Genomic DNA, 20,118 nt, shown 5'->3' with positions numbered 1-20,118 from the left:
ACAGTTTGTAGTGAGTAGCTGTACTACAGTTTGTAGTGAGTAGCTATACTACAGTTTGTAGTGAGTAGCTGTACTACAGTTTGTAGTGAGTAGCTGTACTACAGTTTGTAGTGAGTAGCTATACTACAGTTTATACTGAGTAGCTATTCTACAGTTTGTAGTGAGTAGCTATGCTACAGTTTGTAGTGAGTAGCTATGCTACAGTTTATAGTGAGTAGCTGTACTACAGTTTATACTGAGTAGCCATACTACAGTTTGTAGTGAGTAGCTATACTACAGTTTATACTGAGTAGCTGTACTACAGTTTATACTGAGTAGCTATACTACAGTTTATACTGAGTAGCCATACTACAGTTTGTAGTGAGTAGCTATACTACAGTTTATAGTGAGTAGCTGTACTACAGTTTATACTGAGTAGCTATACTACAGTTTATACTGAGTAGCCGTACTACAGTTTGTAGTGAGTAGCTATACTACAGTTTGTAGTGAGTAGCTGTACTACAGTTTATACTGAGTAGCTATACTACAGTTTATACTGAGTATCTATACTACAGTTTGCAGTGAGTAGCTGTACTACAGTTTGTAGTGAGTAGCTATACTACAGTTTGTAGTGAGTAGCTGTACTACAGTTTGCAGTGAGTAGCTATACTACAGTTTGTAGTGAGTAGCTATACTAGTTTGCAGTGAGTAGCTGTACTACCGTTTGTAGTGAGTAGCTATACTAGTTTGCAGTGAGTAGCTGTACTACAGTTTGTAGTGAGTAGCTGTACTACAGTTTGCAGTGAGTAGCTATACTACAGTTTGCAGTGAGTAGCTGTACTACAGTTTGTAGTGAGTAGCTATACTAGTTTGCAGTGAGTAGCTGTGCTACAGTTTGTAATAAGTAGCTATACTACAGTTTGCAGTGAGTAGCTATACTACAATTTGTAGTGAGAAGCTGTACTACAGTTTGTAGTGAGTAGCTGTACTACAGTTTGTAGTGAGTAGCTATACTACAGTTTGTAGTGAGTAGCTGTACTACAGTTTGCAGTGAGTAGCTGTACTACAGTTTGCAGTGAGTAGCTGTACTACTACAGTTTGCAGTGAGTAGCTGTACTACAGTTTGCAGTGAGTAGCTGTACTACAGTTTGCAGTGAGTAGCTGTACTACAGTTTGTAGTGAGTAGCTGTACTACAGTTTGCAGTGAGTAGCTGTACTACAGTTTGCAGTGAGTAGCTGTACTACAGTTTGCAGTGAGTAGCTGTACTACAGTTTGCAGTGAGTAGCTATACTACAGTTTGCAGTGAGTAGCTATATTACAGTTTGCAGTGAGTAGCTGTACTACTACAGTTTGTAGTGAGTAGCTGTACTACAGTTTGCGGTGAGTAGCTATACTACAGTTTGCAGTGAGTAGCTATATTACAGTTTGCAGTGAGTAGCTGTACTACTACAGTTTGTAGTGAGTAGCTGTACTACAGTTTGCGGTGAGTAGCTATATTACAGTTTGCAGTGAGTAGCTGTACTACTACAGTTTGTAGTGAGTAGCTGTACTACAGTTTGCGGTGAGTAGCTGTACTACAGTTTGCAGTGAGTAGCTGTACTACAGTTTGCAGTGAGTAGCTGTACTACAGTTTGCAGTGAGTAGCTGTACTACAGTTTGCAGTGAGTGCTTGATGTCCTCGTTTATTAGTCCATAACAGACACATGTTCAAAGACATTCAAGTCTGAGTGGAAAAACAAAAAGGTAAAAGCTTCTGATACAACAAGAATGTAATAAAAACAATAGTGATACATTCACATCCACAAAAGCTCAGCATAAAGACGAAAACAACTGTTTTTCTGTCACACAACTGCACTACCACAAGGCCCTGAAGACATCCTCCCTTCCCTAGGAGTGTGTGTGTCAGTACGTGTGTGTGTGTGGTGTATATTTATGCACATATAGAAGTGTGAGAGGGAGCAACCTGAGAGCAGGCCTGTCGTGTCGGGGTTGAGGTAGGTACCAGAGTAATACTGCTTTAGGCCATTACGTGACTGAGACACAGTAGAGAGCATAATAGTTCAAATGTGATCTATCTCTACAGAAGAGAGAGCCAGCGAGAGGAGAGGGGGTCAGTCGGACAGCGGCCCTAACCCAGGCTACCGTAAGAGTACTGGCCTGACTCAGGTTGGCTCTGCCTCAGGGAAGCTCCAGCTCCAGAGAGCATGGTTCTGGAGGAACAGGTGGAGCAGTGGTGGTGGTAGTACTCCCAGATCTGACCCTGGATCAGATCCAAGTCTAATAACATCCCGTTGACTGTGTGTTTGCTCAGGAAGATGACAGCATGAGCACACTGAACTCAGACCTGTGAGTTAATACCTGTGGTCCACCTGTTAAACCATCTCCCTCTGGATTTACATGCAGCACTGTAATAAAGGTTTTCCTGAAGCACTTTCATTTGTCAGTGTGGAGGAGGGATGGAGTGAGGGATCTGGGATGGACAGGCTCAATAAGTCTGGGCTGTTCCTTTATGACAGAAGGGAATTGATTTGATTTCAGCCCTGATTAAATATAACAAAGGTGTGCACTGTGCCACAGCTTGGAGTGAGTGACAGGCAGCCCAAAAATCAGATTAGAATGACACTATTGTCAATTAAAGAGCCAATTACCTGGTATCATATCAGATACATTAACATTTGTGGTTGTCATTGCCTACAATGACATTTTGATACATTTGTGCTTAATTTTCTTAATACATCACATTCACTCGGTATCTAGCGCACACACACAAAAACACACACACACGCAGGCAGGCAGACAAGTACGCACGCACCCACGCACGCACGCACGCACGCACACATACAGTTCCATCACGCAATCATTCATAAATACACATATAATGTATGTCTCAATCGAGTGTAAATGTAACTAAAACCTCCCCTGCCCAATGGAATATCTGCAGCAGTTCTCACACAGCAGTAAAATTGTCCTGAAATGATTAGTGGCAGTGCAGTGCATCTCTAACAGTCTTTTCCATCAACAGAAGCAACTAAGATTCAAATAAAACAAAGAGAAAATATCTCACGCAAACACGATGGAAAACGATGAAAAATGTCTTTACAAGTAGAATACATACAACAATATCATCTGTCAACTTGCATGAGGTACTGACATATCCACAAACAGCAATTGATCGACGGAGGGAAGCCAGGAGCTCCTCACAACAGAAGTACATGTTTCATTATGAGAGAACAACTACAACATCGTTATCTTGAGGTAGAACGTGGACTTCAGCGTTTTCTTGAAGTGCTTTCCGTTAGATTTTTTCTTCTTTTTTCCCCGGCTTCGACAAGCAGGAGAGCGGCGGTTCTTGACATCTGAGGTAGCGCGGCACCTGTTCTCGTGTTTTACGAACCGATCGCTCTACATGTTTAAAGTAACTGAACACAAGGGGAAAAGACGGATCCCAAAAAGGTTTCCCACGTCACATTCATTCCGGCTGAGGTAGGTTTTTGTTGAATCCTAAGGTTCACAGAGCCAAGTTTAGAACCTGTATGAAGGCCGAGAACTAATAAAAAAACCATTGATATCACTGAAAATAAAAGTCCTGAGACAGAGAATATATGAAATCACTGGAAGAAGGCCTTAGTCTTCGTTGGATGCGTCTGTGGAATCCTTGCTAGGCTAAGAGTAGGCAGCAGTCTTTGACATTGAAAGAAAAAGTAGAAATAAGACCAATAACTTATAACCATTTGTGAGATAGTAGAGAAATAAAAACATATTCGACTCTGAGATAAAATGTGTATAACAAAGATATTCTGGGCATCTATGAGTTGCTGCCGGCAACCAGAAAATGAAGGAAGTACGAAAAAAACAAGAACACATCATTCACCTGCCAACGCTAAAACCTAGCTGTCCATCACAAAAGCGCACCAAAAACCTAGGCCAGGGACACCTCCAAGAACGAGTCTGAGACCCTATAACTTTTCCAGAGGTGACTTATTTAACTTACCAATAATACAATTATTTGCACAAAGAAAAACGAATATGAAAGGAAATACTTCGGTCGACCTGAGTGTGATACGAGTCTGAGGTGACACTGTGACCGTGTCACAGACTTGACCTTCATGCTTCTTTCAGGTCTGGTCCTGCTGGGTGACCCCGGCCACAGCCCTGTCACTGGCCCCCCGGCCCTCTGCTGGAGGCCTCTGGAACTGCGTCTCTCTGTCCTCCTCCACAAGGCTGAAGTCATCCAGCGGCAGAGTGGACAACTGGGTCTCGTTCAGCGCATAGGACACCAGGGATCTATCCAACTGGAAACACACACAGTAATGTAGTTAAAGATGGAATGTGTAGTAGGGGAAACAGCGCCAACGTCCGCCCCACTGCCGTTGTTATTGTTTTGTTGACGAGGTGAAAATTGCAGTTCAAATAGTGCTGTTCTACCACGTGTGCAATGAGGGGAAAACTGTGTTAGTTGTTTGCAGTAACTATGCTGTTGTTGTAATATTGTTAACGGGCGTGGCAGTTTCACCAATTAACGATTCCAGCTTTAATATGGTAATATAGAAAATGGCCAATCTAATGTAAATCTAGCCCATTGCATCATTCTAGACTTGGATAAATTGAACTCTTTTGACTTGATTTCAGTTGACTACTTGGTGTCAGGCCCTCTACTCACCATGCGTGAACTGTCAGCTAGGTCTCCACAGTGGGACGGGCCTGAGAAGAGTCTCTCCAGCTCGTTGCTGTCTCCCCTGCTCTTCCCAGCAACGCTTCCGTTCCCTTCCATGCCTGACCTGCTCACCCCGTTTAAGGCCAGGGCCCCCTGGGAGGAGGACGACGACTCTAGGGAAATGTTTCGCCCGGCCTGGGGGGTGGCCTGCACTGTCTTACACGTCATCAACCTGGAGGTACACAAATCACACAAAAACCCACCGTCAGGCCCCCTCCAGGATCAAGCCCACACAGACACACATAGTCTCCTTGTCGTTGCACCAATACTCACCTCCCCCTGTAGCTGAACATGAGGAAAAGCACGCAGAAAACGATGCAGGTGACTCCTATATGGATGCCAATGATGATGCCGGCTGTAGAGGTCTTGCTCTGTTCATCCTTCACACAGTCACAGGGGGTGTTCAGCACTGTAGAGACACACACACACACAACCCAGTAAAGACAACAGCAATGCCACGCAGCACAGTGACACACACATACACACAGAGAAACAAAGCCCACAGCACAGAGCTGTCATACAGTACACCCACAATCTAATCTAGTGCTGCCAGCCAGACTACCAATGCTGTGGCAGCATGGAGTGATCCAGTCCAACGGAGAGCTGTAAACACACAGCAGCCTGCAGGAGGCCTCTTCAACGCTGCTCTGAAAAGATTACAGGACGTGTGAGCCCTGGTTTGCGTGAGTGTTTGTGTGCGTGTGCGGGCAGCAGGACGTCACCTGATTTCTCCACAGCCTCCTTCAGTGAGACGAAGCGCATGGTGGCGTTGCCGTCTCCGTGTTGGTTGAAGGCCAGAACCTTAATCTCATACACCAGAGTTTGATCTGAGGCGAGGGGGAACAGAGAGAGAGAGAGAGAGAGAGAGAGAGAGAGAGCAGTTGAGACATATAGCTACATGAATAGAGTTGGCTTTTAATGTACAATCATTCAAGGCATCACTTTAAACACATTGACTGTGTAACAATCCCTTCAACGCATCTCCATGGATCATCCCCCAGCCCCCAGCCCCCAGCCCCCAGCCCATGTCCCCCTGTCTCACCCAGCTGAGTGATGTTGTACTGGGTGACATTGCGGGTGAAGGTGAGTGGTCCGGTGAAGAGGGCGGTGTGGACCCTCCTGTAGTACAGCCTGAAGCCCTCATGTTGGCCCATCTTAGAGGATGGCTCCCACACCGCCTGCACCACACTGCTGTTCATCAATTTAATGAATAGTGACGGGGGTGCTGGCACTGAAACACACACAGCGGTGTTAGAATCCATTAAACATCCACAGAACAAAAACAAACGACATGATATATTAAATTAAACACAAGCCGTTAGGCTTGTTAAGTCAACCATGTTTTAGTCTATAAAACTGGTCTTTAGTACTTTCTCAGTATATCTCAGTCAGGTATGTGGCTACAGTACTACAGACTCCTGTAGGTGTTTTACAGAACCTTTACAATAAACAACTCATAAAAACCTTTTTTGGTCCATGTAATTAACACCAATTAAGTGAGCGTTTATGTGTGTGTGTGTGTGTGTGCAAGCCTGTGTGTGTAAGTCTTTGTGTGTGCTGTTTGCATATACTTCTGTGTGTGTGTGCTCTATTTGTGTTTGAGCAAGTGTGTGTGTATGTGTGCAAGTGCGTGCGTTCCCAAGGCATACCTTCGCCCAGTGTGCTCTCGGTGGCGATCTCAGAGGGCTTGCTGGCTCCGCGGGACGTGTAGGCCTTCACATAGAAGGTATAGCTGGTGGAGGGCTCCAGATCCCCCACTACCTGCTGTAGAGTCACCTTACTGACGGCTTCCTGGTACTCCATCTCCACGGGGTCTGAGAGAGGGATGGAAAGAGGGATGGACAGGGAGTGAGAAAGAGAGAGACAAAAAGAGAGAGCGAGATTGTTTAATTTAACGGTTATCTGTACACTGTAAAAAATGTAGTTGTGTCAACTAATTATTACTAAGTAACAGTTTTTTTAGGGGGTAGATCAGCTTTAATATCGCAGATAAACTGTGGCTTCTATCAACGTAATTATCTGCATAATTTCCAATCCCCCCCATATATTTTTATAGAAAAAATATTGAAAAAAAATAAATGATATATATTAAAAATATATTTTCCTAACCCTACCGCCCCTCCCCTAATTGGAGTAAACTAATGAACAACAACACTTAGGCTTCTACTTCCAGCGTATACATAGGCAAAAATGCAGTACATTTTTAATGACGTGTTTGCTCAACTTGCTCAAAATTATTTGAGCATCTTAACTAAAAGAGGCTGTGTAACTGGTTACATACACAGTGCTTTTGAACTTACATATTTGATAAAAATCATTACGTGAATCATTATTCAACATGTTCTCAAGTGGGATTTGAACTCACAACCTCTTGGTCCATGGCATTCCAATCAAATCTTCCTGCAACACCACCGTGTCTGTGTCAATTCTCAGATAATCAAACCACCTTTATTAGTCACATGCCCCGAATACAACAAGCGTAGACTTTACAGAGAAATGCTTATTTACAAGCCCTTAACCAACAGTGCAGTTCAAGAAGAAGAACATATTTACCAAGTAGGCTAACATAAAAAGTAATAATAAAAAGTATCACAATAACGAGGTTATATACAGGGGGCCCCGGTCCTGAGTCAGTGTGCGGGGGTACAGGCTAGTTGAGGTAATCTGTACATGTAGGTGGGGGCGACGTGACTATGCATAGGTAACAAACAAATAGCGAGTGTACAAATGAGGGGGGGTGACAATGTAAATTGTCCGGTGCCAATTTTATGAATTGTTCAGCAGTCTAATGGCTTGGGGGTAGAAGCTGTTGAGGAGCTTTTTGGTCCTAAACTTGGCGCTCCGGTACCGCTTGCCGTGCGGTAGCAGAGAAAGCAGTCTATAACTTGGGTGACTGGAGTAATCCGACTATTCTCTCATCATTGATTTGATTGACTTATTCCACAAATGTTAGGTTTTTCTGTATAGTTGGCATATTACTCTGTTCTAATATTACTACTTAATCACTATAATAAATAAAATAGTTTTTCTTGAGTGTACTTTTAACAGAGCTGAGATACAGTACTTTGAAGTGCAAAGTGTAGCAATAGAGGTGAACTCAGCCATTGACAAAGACATGGTGGTGTAGCAGGAGAATTGTACTGCCATGAACCAAGAGGTTGTGAGTTCAAATCCCAGGTGAGGACATGTTGAATATGAATTACTGTAAAAATGCACACTGTCAAATATGTAAGTTGAAAATATTCTATGTTGAAAGCACTGTGTGTGAAAGTAGTTCCTCAGGTTCTTTTTTAGGTAAGATGCCCAAATAAGAATTTTTAGTTGATTGAACATATGAGACAATTTGAGCAAACACATAATTTTAAGTTGCTTGAATCTTTGCCTTCATTTCTCAAGGTGGAGCTACAGTAAGTTTGGGCCAACTCATTATATATTTTTTCGGGTAACACCTGGACCGGAAATGTAAAAAAAATAAAAATAAAAAAGGCTGTGGAACTAGTTACTTAATAATTAGTTGAAACAATTCGATTTTGTTTTACAGTGTACTGTCAGAATTGCATAATTTGGTAATAGGGGCTTTGACTGTGAACAACAGAGCTTAGTGAATCGAGGGGGTGGCTCTAGGTGAGTGCTTGTTAAATTTGAAGAGAGAGGGGGATACAGTTCATTATGGCCCTTAAGTCAAAGTTCCTCACCCATAACCACTATCTACCTCCAGCTCTCAGCCCATTGGGGCAGCCTGTCTTTGGTAGGTAATTAAAGCAGTTCCTATAGGCTAGCCCCTGGGGCCTCGAATTATACATCTGATAGTACTACAGAAGAGAGAGCAGCAGCTGTGCCTGGGTGACGTACTCCTTCGCTGCTGCACACACACCCATAGAGATACACACGTTAGCACGCAACCACACACACACATACTGGATGTACACACACACACACGCACACGCACACACACACACACACACACACACACACACACACACACACACACACACACACACACACACACACACACACACACACACACACACACACACACACACAGGAGATTGCCACCCCACCAGACCTCACACCCCCAGCAAATAAACATTAACATGGCAACATAAAATTTAGTCTCATTCAATTATCAATTAAAAGCCACTTTTACGGCTCCTCTACATGAAGGATGGGGATGGCTGAGCGACCATCCAACCTGGCGTGGCTGGAGAAACAGGTGTCCTGTTACCGTACGTCCTCACTGCTCGCTCCTCCCTCCTCTCTCCTACTGTCTATCTACTGCTCTCTCCTCCCTCCTCTCTCCTGCTGTCTATCTACTGCTCTCTCCTTCCTCCTCTCCCCTGCTGTCTGTCTACTGCTCTCTCCTCCCTCCTCTCTCCTGCTGTCTATCTACTGCTCTCTCCTTCCTCCTCTCTCCTGCTGTCTATCTACTGCTCTCTCCTCCCTCCTCTCTCCTGCTGTCTGTCTACTGCTCTCTCCTCCCTCCTCTCTCCTGCTGTCTATCTACTGCTCTCTCCTCCCTCCTCTCTCCTGCTGTCTGTCTACTGCTCTCTCCTCCCTCCTGCTGTCTCCTGTTTTCTCATTCTCTACCTCTTACTCTTTTTGTTCCCTCTCCCTTCCATCTCTTTTTTTCCCTCTCCCTTCTCTCCATCTCTTTTGTTCCCTCTCCCTTCTCTCCATCTCTTTTGTTCCCTCTCCCTTCTCTCCATCTCTTTTTTTCCCTCTCCCTTCTCTCCATCTCTTTTTTTCCCTCTCCCTTCTCTCCATCTCTTTTTTTCCCTCTCCCTTCTCTCCATCTCTTTTTAGCTCCCTCCTTCCCTCCTTCCCTTCTGCTTTTTCCTGCTCTCTCCTCATCTGCCCTACTCTCTCCCCTCCTATTCCTGCTCTCAGCTCAGTGAGGGCCCAGGGGAAGAGGAGCTAGAGGAGGGTTGTGACGTTGGAAGAGAAGCTGTAGTCAGCCCTGGGGGAGCCAGCCTCCCCTCCCCAGCACAGCCACCTGTTGCCCCATACAGTCTACACCCACCCACCGCTCCATAACACTCAGACCACTCTACCTACTGTACACACCACACTCCCTACTGTTCTGTATAATCTCTACCACACGCTAAGGGCAGACATCCCAATAACCTCAGTAAAACAACATACGTCTCATAGCGAGCTAATGCATGTAAGCAAAATACCTTTCTTTCAGGTGATAGCTAGATGGTAGAGAATGTACTACAATGACTGAGTAACATCCAGTCTCCCCATAGTGAACCAGTTCATCTGAGGCAGAGCAGTATTGTGTGTTCTATTGGTGTGTTAGAGATGGTGTTAGCCACTAACCTGTGGTCCTGCGGATGTGGAGCACGTAGCCGATGATCTCCTGAGTGTTCTGGGCAGACTCCTTCCAGGACACCTGGATGGCGTTGGGTGAGAGGGCCTCGGCCCGCACCAGACTGGGCATCCCTGGCAGGCCGTCTGCCCACAGCACGGTGAGACGGGCACTGGCCTGGGTGGAGCCGGCACTGTTCTCAGCGATGCACTGGTAGATGGCTTCGTCCTCCTGACTGATGCCATAGATGGTCAGCGTGCTTGAGGAAGAAGAGGAGGGAGGAAGAAAGAAGGAGGGGTAAAGGAGGAGAGAGGAAAGGAGACATAGGAAAGACGTGAGTCTCTGGTTTGCAGCGAGAAGGATTAGGATATTATTGAGTAGTGCAGAGAAAGCAAACAGGAAGCTCTCAGAGATGAATATTGATTTCGAAGATGACTGTATTGTGCGTGCGGTGGCATTTTCTGAGGAAAACAAAGCCGGCAGAACCTGACAAGGGCTTTGTTTAAAACTCTCACAACAGGCAGTCAAGTAAACAATAGAATAGTGTATGAAATCCTTCTGTGTAGCATCTGAATCAAAGTTTTATTTCCAGTACACCAGTAGTAGGGCATTTCTACTAGCCGGTTCCCTCCTCTTTTATGTCGCAATCCTAAGCAGATACACTGTTACTACAGAATGAGACTGCTGGGAGTGGATTAGTCGTTGCTGGAGGATGGGATGGAGATGGGGGGTGGTGGCGCACACCTATCTCCCCTGTTTTCAATTTCTCTCTCTCTCCACCCTTCTTCCCCTTTGCCTCCCTTCCAATCCCTCCTTCCTCCCTCTATCTGCCGTTGCTGGAGGATGACTTGATGGTGTGTGTGTGTGTAGTATGGGGTGATGTGTGTGGGGGGTGGAGGGCATAGGGGGGGGGGGGGTATTATTAGAGCTGAATACATAATCATCCGCTCTTCTCCTCTTAATCCTGAGGGGATGAGAAAATAAAAGATTTAACACACAGGAGCAGAATATGGAAATGAACCCCTCCAGCATATTGCATTTCTTAGGGATAGACGCCGACAGCTAGTGTGAGAAGTGTGTTTTTGAAAAGCTTCAAGGTGGGAGTGTAAGATCAATCACTGTTTGCAAATGAACGCCTTATATTCTATCCATCTCGCACGTCCTGCCTGCTGATTAGGTCTGCTATTCTACAGAAGGGCCTAAAACACAAACTTCAATCTATCTCCTCTCTCCGTACCATTGTGTGTCTGACTCCAGTTGACTTCGATATGTCTGCAGCTGTTTAAACGGGCTGGAGGTGTCCACACAGACAGATGGGCCACATCCGTCTTCACTACCTTTCCAGGGCACCTCCAGCCCGTTTAAATGTGGGAGAAACAGGGGCCAAATTGTTCATGCTGTAGGTGTGTGGTCTCTGAATGAGAAACCTGTGGGTGTTCTTTAGGGTTTACCGATTCAATGAACAAAGTCGTTGACGTGGAAAGACTGAAGGAATTCAAGGACACAACATGAGCATAAGGACAAGATCATAGTGTACATTTAGGGTTGCTGGTTTGTAATCTCCGAGCCGACTAGATGAAAATGACTTAAATGTAAATGCCTATACTGTACCCCTCACAATAGAGCCCCACAGTGGAGGTGTCATAATACCCATAAAGCCTAGCGGTCAAACAAGGAAATGGTTCCAATTGTTTTTCCCTTAGGGGATTTTAGAAACACTTAAAATAAGGGCTGTGTTTCGTGTAGGCTTACCCTGGTGTGACGTTTTGATAACCGTGTACATCTCTCTCGGACAAGGTGACTTTTAGCAATATATTCGGCTCTATTTTACTCTCAGATTTGAAAATGCGAATTAGCATCAAAGTAGACATCATGCAAGACTACAAATCCCTGCAAGCTCCTGCACGTCATCTCTTAATCCATAGATTCTTACCTTTGCCTCGATTCGGCAGTCTTGTCCAGATCATCATGGCATTTGTAGTTCTTTATGATATCCACATTAGCAGCTAATTCGCATTTCATTTGTTGGGGGTAAATACAGGCAAATATATTGATGAAGGTCCCCTTGTCCGAGAGAGATTTACACGGTTATCAAAACGTCATGTCAGGGCAAGCTTACACGAAACACAGCCCTTATTTTAGGTGTTTCTAAAATCCCTTCTGGGAAACATTTATGGTGGAAAAACAATTGGAACCATTTCCCTGTTTGACTGCTAGGTTTTATGGGTATTATGACTCATGTTGTGGTACACTATGAGAAACCATGAGGAGAGAATGTAGTCCGGTTGAATTACAGAGGTAAAGGACAGTGACTTTATATACCTGACGTTTCACAAATGAAGGGGTGGAGGGGACTGGTGTTGGTCTTACAGTTCAATGGACATTATACTGTATGAAGTATGATGAGGAGTGGATCATTCGATTACCTTTTAAAAATGTATGTTATATGAACGAGTGGCTTCAGTGGTTCACTGGTTTCAGTGTAGAGAGAGATTGAGAGAGAGGCTTGGGTTGTGAGGAGGGCCATTATTCCAGAGAGGATAGGTTGGCCCAGTGTCTGCCAGGTGGAATCAATCTCACCAGGCCTGTCTAGTTATTTATTAGGACGGAAAAGGCTTTCTGTTTCACTCTCCTGATGGGTTATGGCTAGAAAGAATGCATCTCTTATTTATTTTATTTAGCATTTTAGCTCACCCTAACCCTAACCCTTTGCCCCACCTTAACCTGATTCTCCTAACCTGCTACATACATTTTCCTAACCTGCCGCATAAGTTGTCTGAGAAAAGCTGTATCCTTATTAGTTAAAACCCTCCTGAGGCACACCTTCCTTCTCCTTCTCCAGGCCAATCTCACCTTTGACCTCTCAGGTGGCAGCAGTCGAGCGCCCTCAGTCGTTACATTTCTGACAGCCTTTCAAGTGAGGGATGGATGGAGTGTTCTCAGCCAGGCAACCTGACCAGACGCCACAGACACACACCAAAGAGGCCCCAAGGGAGGAACTACTGAACGTCAGCCTGGCCTGAACAGATCAGAGCAGGAAGGGGATTCTGGGAAATTTCACAAAGCACTGCATATTTCAGACAGTCCGGCAGCAGCCCCCTGGCCCTGTAGTTCCCCAACACTGTTCTCTCTCCCAGTTTACATACACACACACCAGGGTTTCCATTAGGAAAAGGTGGTGCTGGAAATTTGACCGGCAACATTTAAATTTAGCGGACATTAAAGAAACTACGTCCCAAGGATCCCGGTTAACACGGACCCAATTGAATCTAGACTTACATTCGAGCAATGGGGGAAAAGTAGGTGGTTGTATTCGCTAAACGTTTTTTATTAAAAGTATGAATTTCAGCACCCCGTGAAGGACCGCAATTGTAAAGGACAAACACAAGTACAGCTAAGCGTTTTCAGAATATAATGTTTACATACTGTTTTACCCTCGTCATAGGTATATACTGTATTCTAATCAAGGCTCATATAACTACTGCTGTACACACCTTTTCTATTTATATACTGCCCATAATGTCTATAAACACCATCACACTGTACATATACATTTGAAGTCGGAAGTTTACATATACCTTAGCCAAATACATTTAAACTCAGTTTTTCACAATTCCTGACATTTAATCCCAGTAAAAATTCCCTGTCTTAGGTCAGTTAGGATCACCACTTTATTTTAAGAATATGAAATATCAGAATAATAGTAGAGAGAATGATTTATTTCAGCTTTTATTTCTTTCATCACATTCCCAGTGAGTCAGAAGTTTACATACACTCAATTAGTATTTGGTTGCATTGCCTTTAAATTGTTTAACTTGGGTCAAACGTTTCGGGTAGCCTTCCACAAGCTTCCCACAATAAGTTGGGTGAATTTTGGCCCATTCCTCCTGACAGAGCTTGTGTAACTGAGTCAGGCATGTAAGCCTCCTTGCTCGCACATGCTTTTTCAGTTCTGCCCACAAATGTTCTATAGCAGGGCTTTGTGATGGCCACTTCAATACCTTGACTTTGTTGTCCTTAGGCCATTTTGCCACAACTTTGGAAGTATGCTTGCATTGTCCATTTGGAAGACCCATTTGCGACCAAGCTTTAACTTCCTGACTGATGTATTGAGATGTTGCCTCATGATGCCATCTATTTTGTGAAGTACACCAGTCCCTCCTGCAGCAAAGCACCCCCACAACATGATGCTGCCACCTCCGTGCTTCACGGTTGGGATGGTGTTCTTCAACTTGCAAGCTTCCCCCTTTTTCCTCCACAACATAATGATGGTCATTATGGCCATTTTTGTTTCATCAGACCAGAGGACATTTCTCCAGAAAGTATGATCTTTGTCCCCATGTGCAGTTGCAAACTGTAGTCTGTCTTTTTTATGGCGGTTTAAGGGCAGTGGCTTCTTCCTTGCTGAGCGGCCTTTCAGGTTTTGTCGATACAGGACTTGTTTCACTGTGGATATAGATGTTGTCTGTTGTTCTGGGATTGATTTGCACTTTTCGCACCAAAGTACATTCATCTCTAGGAGACAGAACGCGTCTCCTTCCTGAGCGGTATGACTGCTGTGTGGTCCCATGGTGTTTATACTTGCGTACTATTGTTTGTACAGATGAACGTGATACCGTCAGGCGTTTGGAAATTGCTCCCAATGATGAACCAGACTACAATCAGGTCTACAATTTTTTTCTGAGGTCTTGGCTGGTTTCTTTTGATTTTCCCATGATGTCAAGCAAAGAGCCACTGAGTTTGAAGGTAGGCCTTGAAATACATCCACAGGTACACCTCCAATTGACTCAAATAATGTAAATTAGCCTATCAGAAGCTTCTAAAGCCATGACATCATTTTCTGGAATTTTCCAAGCTGTTTAAAAGCACAGTCAACTTAGTGTATGTAAACTTCTGACCCACTGGAATTGTGATACAGTGAGTTAGAAGTGGAATAATCTGTCTGTAAACAATTGTTGGAAAATTTACTTGTGTCGTGCATAAAGTAAATATCCTAAACGACTTGCCAAAACTATAGTTTGTTAACAATACATTTGCGGAGTGGTTGAAAAACAAGCTTTAATGAATCCAACCTAAGTGTATGTAAACTTCTGACTTCAACTGTATATTAGATTCCAGACTCCGACAGTGCTCGTTCTAATTTTTATTTATTTATTAATTTCTTCCTTTTCATTTTTAGGATTTGCATGTGTTGTTTTGTATTGTTAGTTACTACTGCACTGTTGAAGTTAGGAACATAAGCATTTCGCTACACCCGCTGTAGCATCTGCAAAATATGTGTACGCGACCAATAAAATGTAATTACATTTTATTTGAATTTACATTTTTACTAGAATCGAAGGATGGTGGCTCAATGTTGTTGCTAGAAAATCCCACAACCAGTTATCAAAACGCAACTCCGACCTCGATGCAAGAAAACAGAGTTGAGCACTCAGCGAGCGACATTCCTGCCCCTCTTCCCAGAGACCTTTTGCTTTGAGGTTGGATGTGTCTGACCAGACTTATAATGTGACTCCTGTGCTGTACCCTCTTCAGCAGCTCCGACTAGCAACCACTGGGCTGCCAGGCAGACTGAGGAACCGGATGCTGCTGCTCTCTGGGTTTGTGTCAATCATCTGGCAGAACACACAGAGAGTCTTTGACTGGAGAAAGAAACTATAGCTACTGCAGTCAGAGGAACAATAGCATCATACAGGAGGACAACCAACGCATAGAGGCTTTGAAGTGCAAGAGAGAGAGAGAGACTGAGAAAAAGAGAGAAAAGGAGAGAAAGAGCATGCCAGAAAGAGAGAGAGAGAAAACCATTCCTGATAAGGGGGGTGGGGGGGGAGCATCTTAGAAACAGAAAGATAGAGCGTGAGTCAGTGTTTTGGGCAAAGTGTGTGTGTAAGTTGGGAAGAAAAGATCTGTGGTTGGGCCATCTGCCTGGCCTTGCTGTCATGACAGACCGGCAGGTTGACAGCATCATTTACTCATCAGTTCAAGGCCACTTCATCGATTGATGGATTCCCCCCAGGCTGGGTGAGGGGGCTGGAGCTGGATGGGCTCACTGGGCTGGGGCTAGGGAGCTGTGTGGGCTCACTGGGCTGGGGATGGGGCTGGGGCTGGGGCTAGGGAGCTGTGTGGGCTCACTGGGCTGGGGCTAGGGTGGGCTCACTGGGCTGGGGATACAGAACTGTGTGGGCTCACTGGGCAGGGGCTAGGGAGCTGTGTGGGCTCACTGGGCTGGGGCTAGGGTGGGCTCACTGGGCTGGGGATACAGAACTGTGTGGGCTCACTGGGTTGGGGCTAGGGAGCTGTGTGGGCTCACTGGGCTGGGGCTAGGGAGCTGTGTGGGTTCACTGGGCTGGGGCTAGGGAGCTGTGTGGGCTCACTGGGCTGGGACTAGGGAGCTGTGTGGGCTCACTGGGCTGGGGCTAGGGAGCTGTGTGGGCTCACTGGGCTGGGGATGGGGCTGGGGATGGGGAGCTGTGTGGGCTCACTGGGCTGGGGCTAGGGTGGGCTCACTGGGCTGGGGATACAGAACTGTGTGGGCTCACTGGGCTGGGGCTGGGGAGCTGTGTGGGCTCACTGGGCTGGGGCTAGGGAGCTGTGTGGTCTCACTGGGCTGGGGATAGGGAGCTGTGTGCGCTTACTGGAACAGGGCTAGGGAGCTGTGTGGGCTCACTGGGCTGGGGCTGGGGCTAGGGTGGACTCACTGGGCTGGGGCTGGGGCTAGGGTGGGCTCACTGGGCTGGGGCTGGGGCTAGGTTGGACTCACTGGGCTGGGGCTGGGGCTAGGGTGGGCTCACTGGGCTGGGGCTTGGGGGCGTGGGATGGTTCTGGGGCCGTGTGTTTGCAATGTTGTCACTGAACGAAGGCCCGTGAAAGGCAAGGGGTGGCCATTCCAGTTCTCACCACTCTAAACTAGAGAAAGGGATAGAGGGAAAAAAGGCAAGAAAGGAGGGAACAGGGGGAGAGTAGGGGCTTTGAAGAGGGAGTAGCGATGAGCTGTCTCTGGCTCACAGAAGGCCCACGGAAATGACTGATTGCAGGGTTAGAGGTCAAGGCCAATGCCCAGGTCCCAGCTCGCTGGAATAACAAGACAGGGCTTCCACAGAAGGAAAACAGGAAAAAAAGGAAAACATATTTCCTTTTAATAGGTTCAGATACACAACAACAACAAATGCAGCCCAGTGGAATATTCCTAGAGGGAATAGGACACATCTCTTCAATGAAACTTACTCACACAAATAAATCATAGAAGTCTTCATTCCCCATAAAAACATAGGAGAAGATTAGTCAGTTTAGAGTCAATTCTCACCTGTCAAAACTATTCCACAAATCATGCCATTTCTATAACATATACTAGGCTGACATTCTACCCAGGAACTATGTTACTTGCAATGTAAATAGTCTGGGTAGCCATTTGATTAGACGTTCAGGAGTTTTATGTTTTGGGGGTAGAAGCTGTTTAGAAGCCTCTTGTTCCTAGACTTGGCGCTCCGGTACCGCTTGCTGTGCGGTAGCAGAGAGAACAGTCTATGACTAGGGTAGCCGGAGTCTTCAATTTTTTTTAGGGCCTTCCACTGACACCGCCTGGTATAGAGGACCTGGATGGCAGGACGCTTGACCCGGTAATGTACTGGGCCGTACGCACTAACCTCTGTAGTGCCTTGCGGTCAGAGGCCGAGGAGTTGCCATACCAGGCAGTGATGCAACCCGTCAGGATGCTCTCGATGGTGCAGATTATCGAGAGCATACTGGTTCAGATTATCCTGACTATGTCATGGGCGGGCCAGGCTGGTTTAGATATTCCTGTTAACAGTCCTTTCATACTGTAAGTGTCGTACTCCCCTGAAAACAGCCAGGGTAGCACATTCTGAGGCCATGATTCTAATGGAGGTCAGCCAGGCATTTTCATTACTGGGGTAATGGTGTTTCGTGTTTATGGAACAGCCCGTGACCACCCCTCAGTGCCCTGCGTGAGAAGAACATCAACTCTCTGCCCTTCTAAGTCAACCAACCAACATCCAGCACACACGCACGCACGCACGCACGCACGCACGCACGCACGCACGCACGCACACACACACACACACACACACACACACACACACACACACACACACACACACACACACACACACACACACACACACACACACACACACACACACACACACACACACACACACACACACACACACACACACACACACACACACACACACACAAAGTAAGTCCATCGTCAAAACAATATAATCCTACTGTTATATTTGCATTAGCTGCCAATCTGAATTTATTGTGACACCATTTTAGCTCACACAGAGTTCACACCTGTCAGACTGTCACAGTGTGTAATTGGGTACAGTGTGTAATTGGGTACAGTGTGTAATTGGATACAGCGTGCTGCAGGGAGACAGTCTAAAGGGCAATGCACGGGAGAATTTGCATGTTTGATATGTGTGTGATTGTATGCATGTGAACGTGTGTGTGTGCGTGTGTGCGTGTGTGTGCTTACGTGCGTTCCTTGATTAATGTGTGTGCATGTATGTGAGTAAAATACACAATAGATCCCCTTGCTTTCTTATCCTATCCTCTCTGGCAGGTCAACAGCATGAGACAATCCTGTAGGGAACAATATGCAGTATGTGCATATCTCTAGTGTCGTCCCTTCCATTTTCCGTTAGGAAAATCTGGCATCGGACAACATGACCGGGAAGATTTTAATTTACTGGCCATTTGAGAAACTTACCGGACCCGTATGCATTGGCTGCGTAACCCATCGGTGTCCATAGTGCTCAGAATGACAGACATCACATTTAGATGACGGTAATTCACCTGAACAGAACTCCTGTAATGAAGCAGCCAATAAAATACTTGCCAAAATGCAATTCGTGGGAAAACACCATTCTAAACAGAGCACCTGATGAGAGCGTTTCCATATGTGACCGAGATGAAAATCTCATTTAGAAACATAGAGGAGGAATCTAATAGCAACAACCAGGATGAGTTGCTAATACGACTAGGATTGTGCCTTTGGGTTCTGGACAGCGAAAGAAAGTTGATATGAAAACCAATAAACAGCAGAGAAATGCTGGTTAATGGCATCAGGAAGTCTTTATAAAATAATTGCCTCCACGTTTCTATGGTAGGATTTTAACTAGGCTACTTTGAAGCAAGGTAAGACATGACTCATAATATGAAGTAGAACGTTCAGGTTTCAAACAATGAAGTATATGTTTTCAGAATTCACACTGCCTCCAGCTCACATTGCAAAGTAGTGGGTGGCGTGCTGATAGGCTGCCTACCGTTGCCTACACACACACACACACACACACCGCTAGGAACATTCTAATTAAAATCACACTGCTAGGTAATCTTGCACAGAGGCAGGACTCCAATATTAGATACAAGCTTTCTATATAACAGCAGAAACAGTGAGCTGTAGGGGTAGATCATTACCTCTGCCTTGCACCTGTAGGGAAGACTGGGACCTGGTGAATGTGGTTGTCTATCCTTTCAATCACTCCTCCATAGGAAAGGAAAACAGCAGGATCTGCTGTGACGACAACAGAAAATAAGGGCTACTTGGGCTTGAACTGGGCTTGCAATGCTCGCCCAACCAAGAGACTGAGTTTCTTGAGCAATCCGACAAAGACTGTTCTGTAGAACTAATACTGTAGCGCACCAGATGGAGATGTACGATGGGCTGTAGGAATGTATCAGAATAGCAATGAGGTAAGCTACCAGCCTCGCACCCAAACACCGCACAACAGTATAACTCAGCACTTACTGTAGGCCTACTAAGTAAGTTAGGATGCCACGTAAAGTTATGTTCCATAAATGGCTACATTTCGTGTTCGGCTACCTCAGTTTATGAGCCAATTAGCTAATGGTGGTGCTGGAACTCTGGCCTCCATACTTAACCAGTCCCAGCGTAGTGGGTGTGATGCATGAGAGGCTCCAGAGAGTGATGCAGAGCAGTGTCAGGTGGAGGTCTATCACTAGGCTGCCCTCTAACCCCTCTCCATCTCTCTTTCTCTCCCTCCCTCTCTCTCCATCACTCTTTCCCTACAACACAGTCTGCTTCAGCCATCCAACTCCAGCGCCTAATGTGCGCTCTTTCTC

General features: G+C 45.5%; 1 protein-coding gene across 1 annotated transcript in view; it reads right to left on the bottom strand.

Annotated features, from left to right (window-relative positions):
• Positions 1-202: 202 nt before the first annotated feature.
• LOC129854308 (immunoglobulin superfamily DCC subclass member 3-like) overlaps positions 203-20,118 on the bottom strand; it is a 105,664-nt gene continuing 85,748 nt past the window's right edge. The window contains exons 8-14 of the mRNA XM_055921205.1: positions 10,017-10,264; positions 6,344-6,508; positions 5,737-5,925; positions 5,417-5,521; positions 4,968-5,103; positions 4,641-4,866; positions 203-4,272 (exon numbers count right to left, since the gene is read on the bottom strand). Of these exons, the coding sequence (XP_055777180.1) occupies positions 4,096-4,272; positions 4,641-4,866; positions 4,968-5,103; positions 5,417-5,521; positions 5,737-5,925; positions 6,344-6,508; positions 10,017-10,264 (1,246 nt within the window). The 3' untranslated portion in view covers positions 203-4,095. The remainder of the gene's footprint in view (positions 4,273-4,640; positions 4,867-4,967; positions 5,104-5,416; positions 5,522-5,736; positions 5,926-6,343; positions 6,509-10,016; positions 10,265-20,118) is intronic.

Source organism: Salvelinus fontinalis, chromosome 4 (assembly GCF_029448725.1).
Source record: "Salvelinus fontinalis isolate EN_2023a chromosome 4, ASM2944872v1, whole genome shotgun sequence".
Taxonomy (NCBI): domain Eukaryota; kingdom Metazoa; phylum Chordata; class Actinopteri; order Salmoniformes; family Salmonidae; genus Salvelinus; species Salvelinus fontinalis.
The sequence above is the reverse complement of the archived record's forward strand: the minus strand, read 5'-3'. Positions and strand labels throughout refer to the sequence as shown.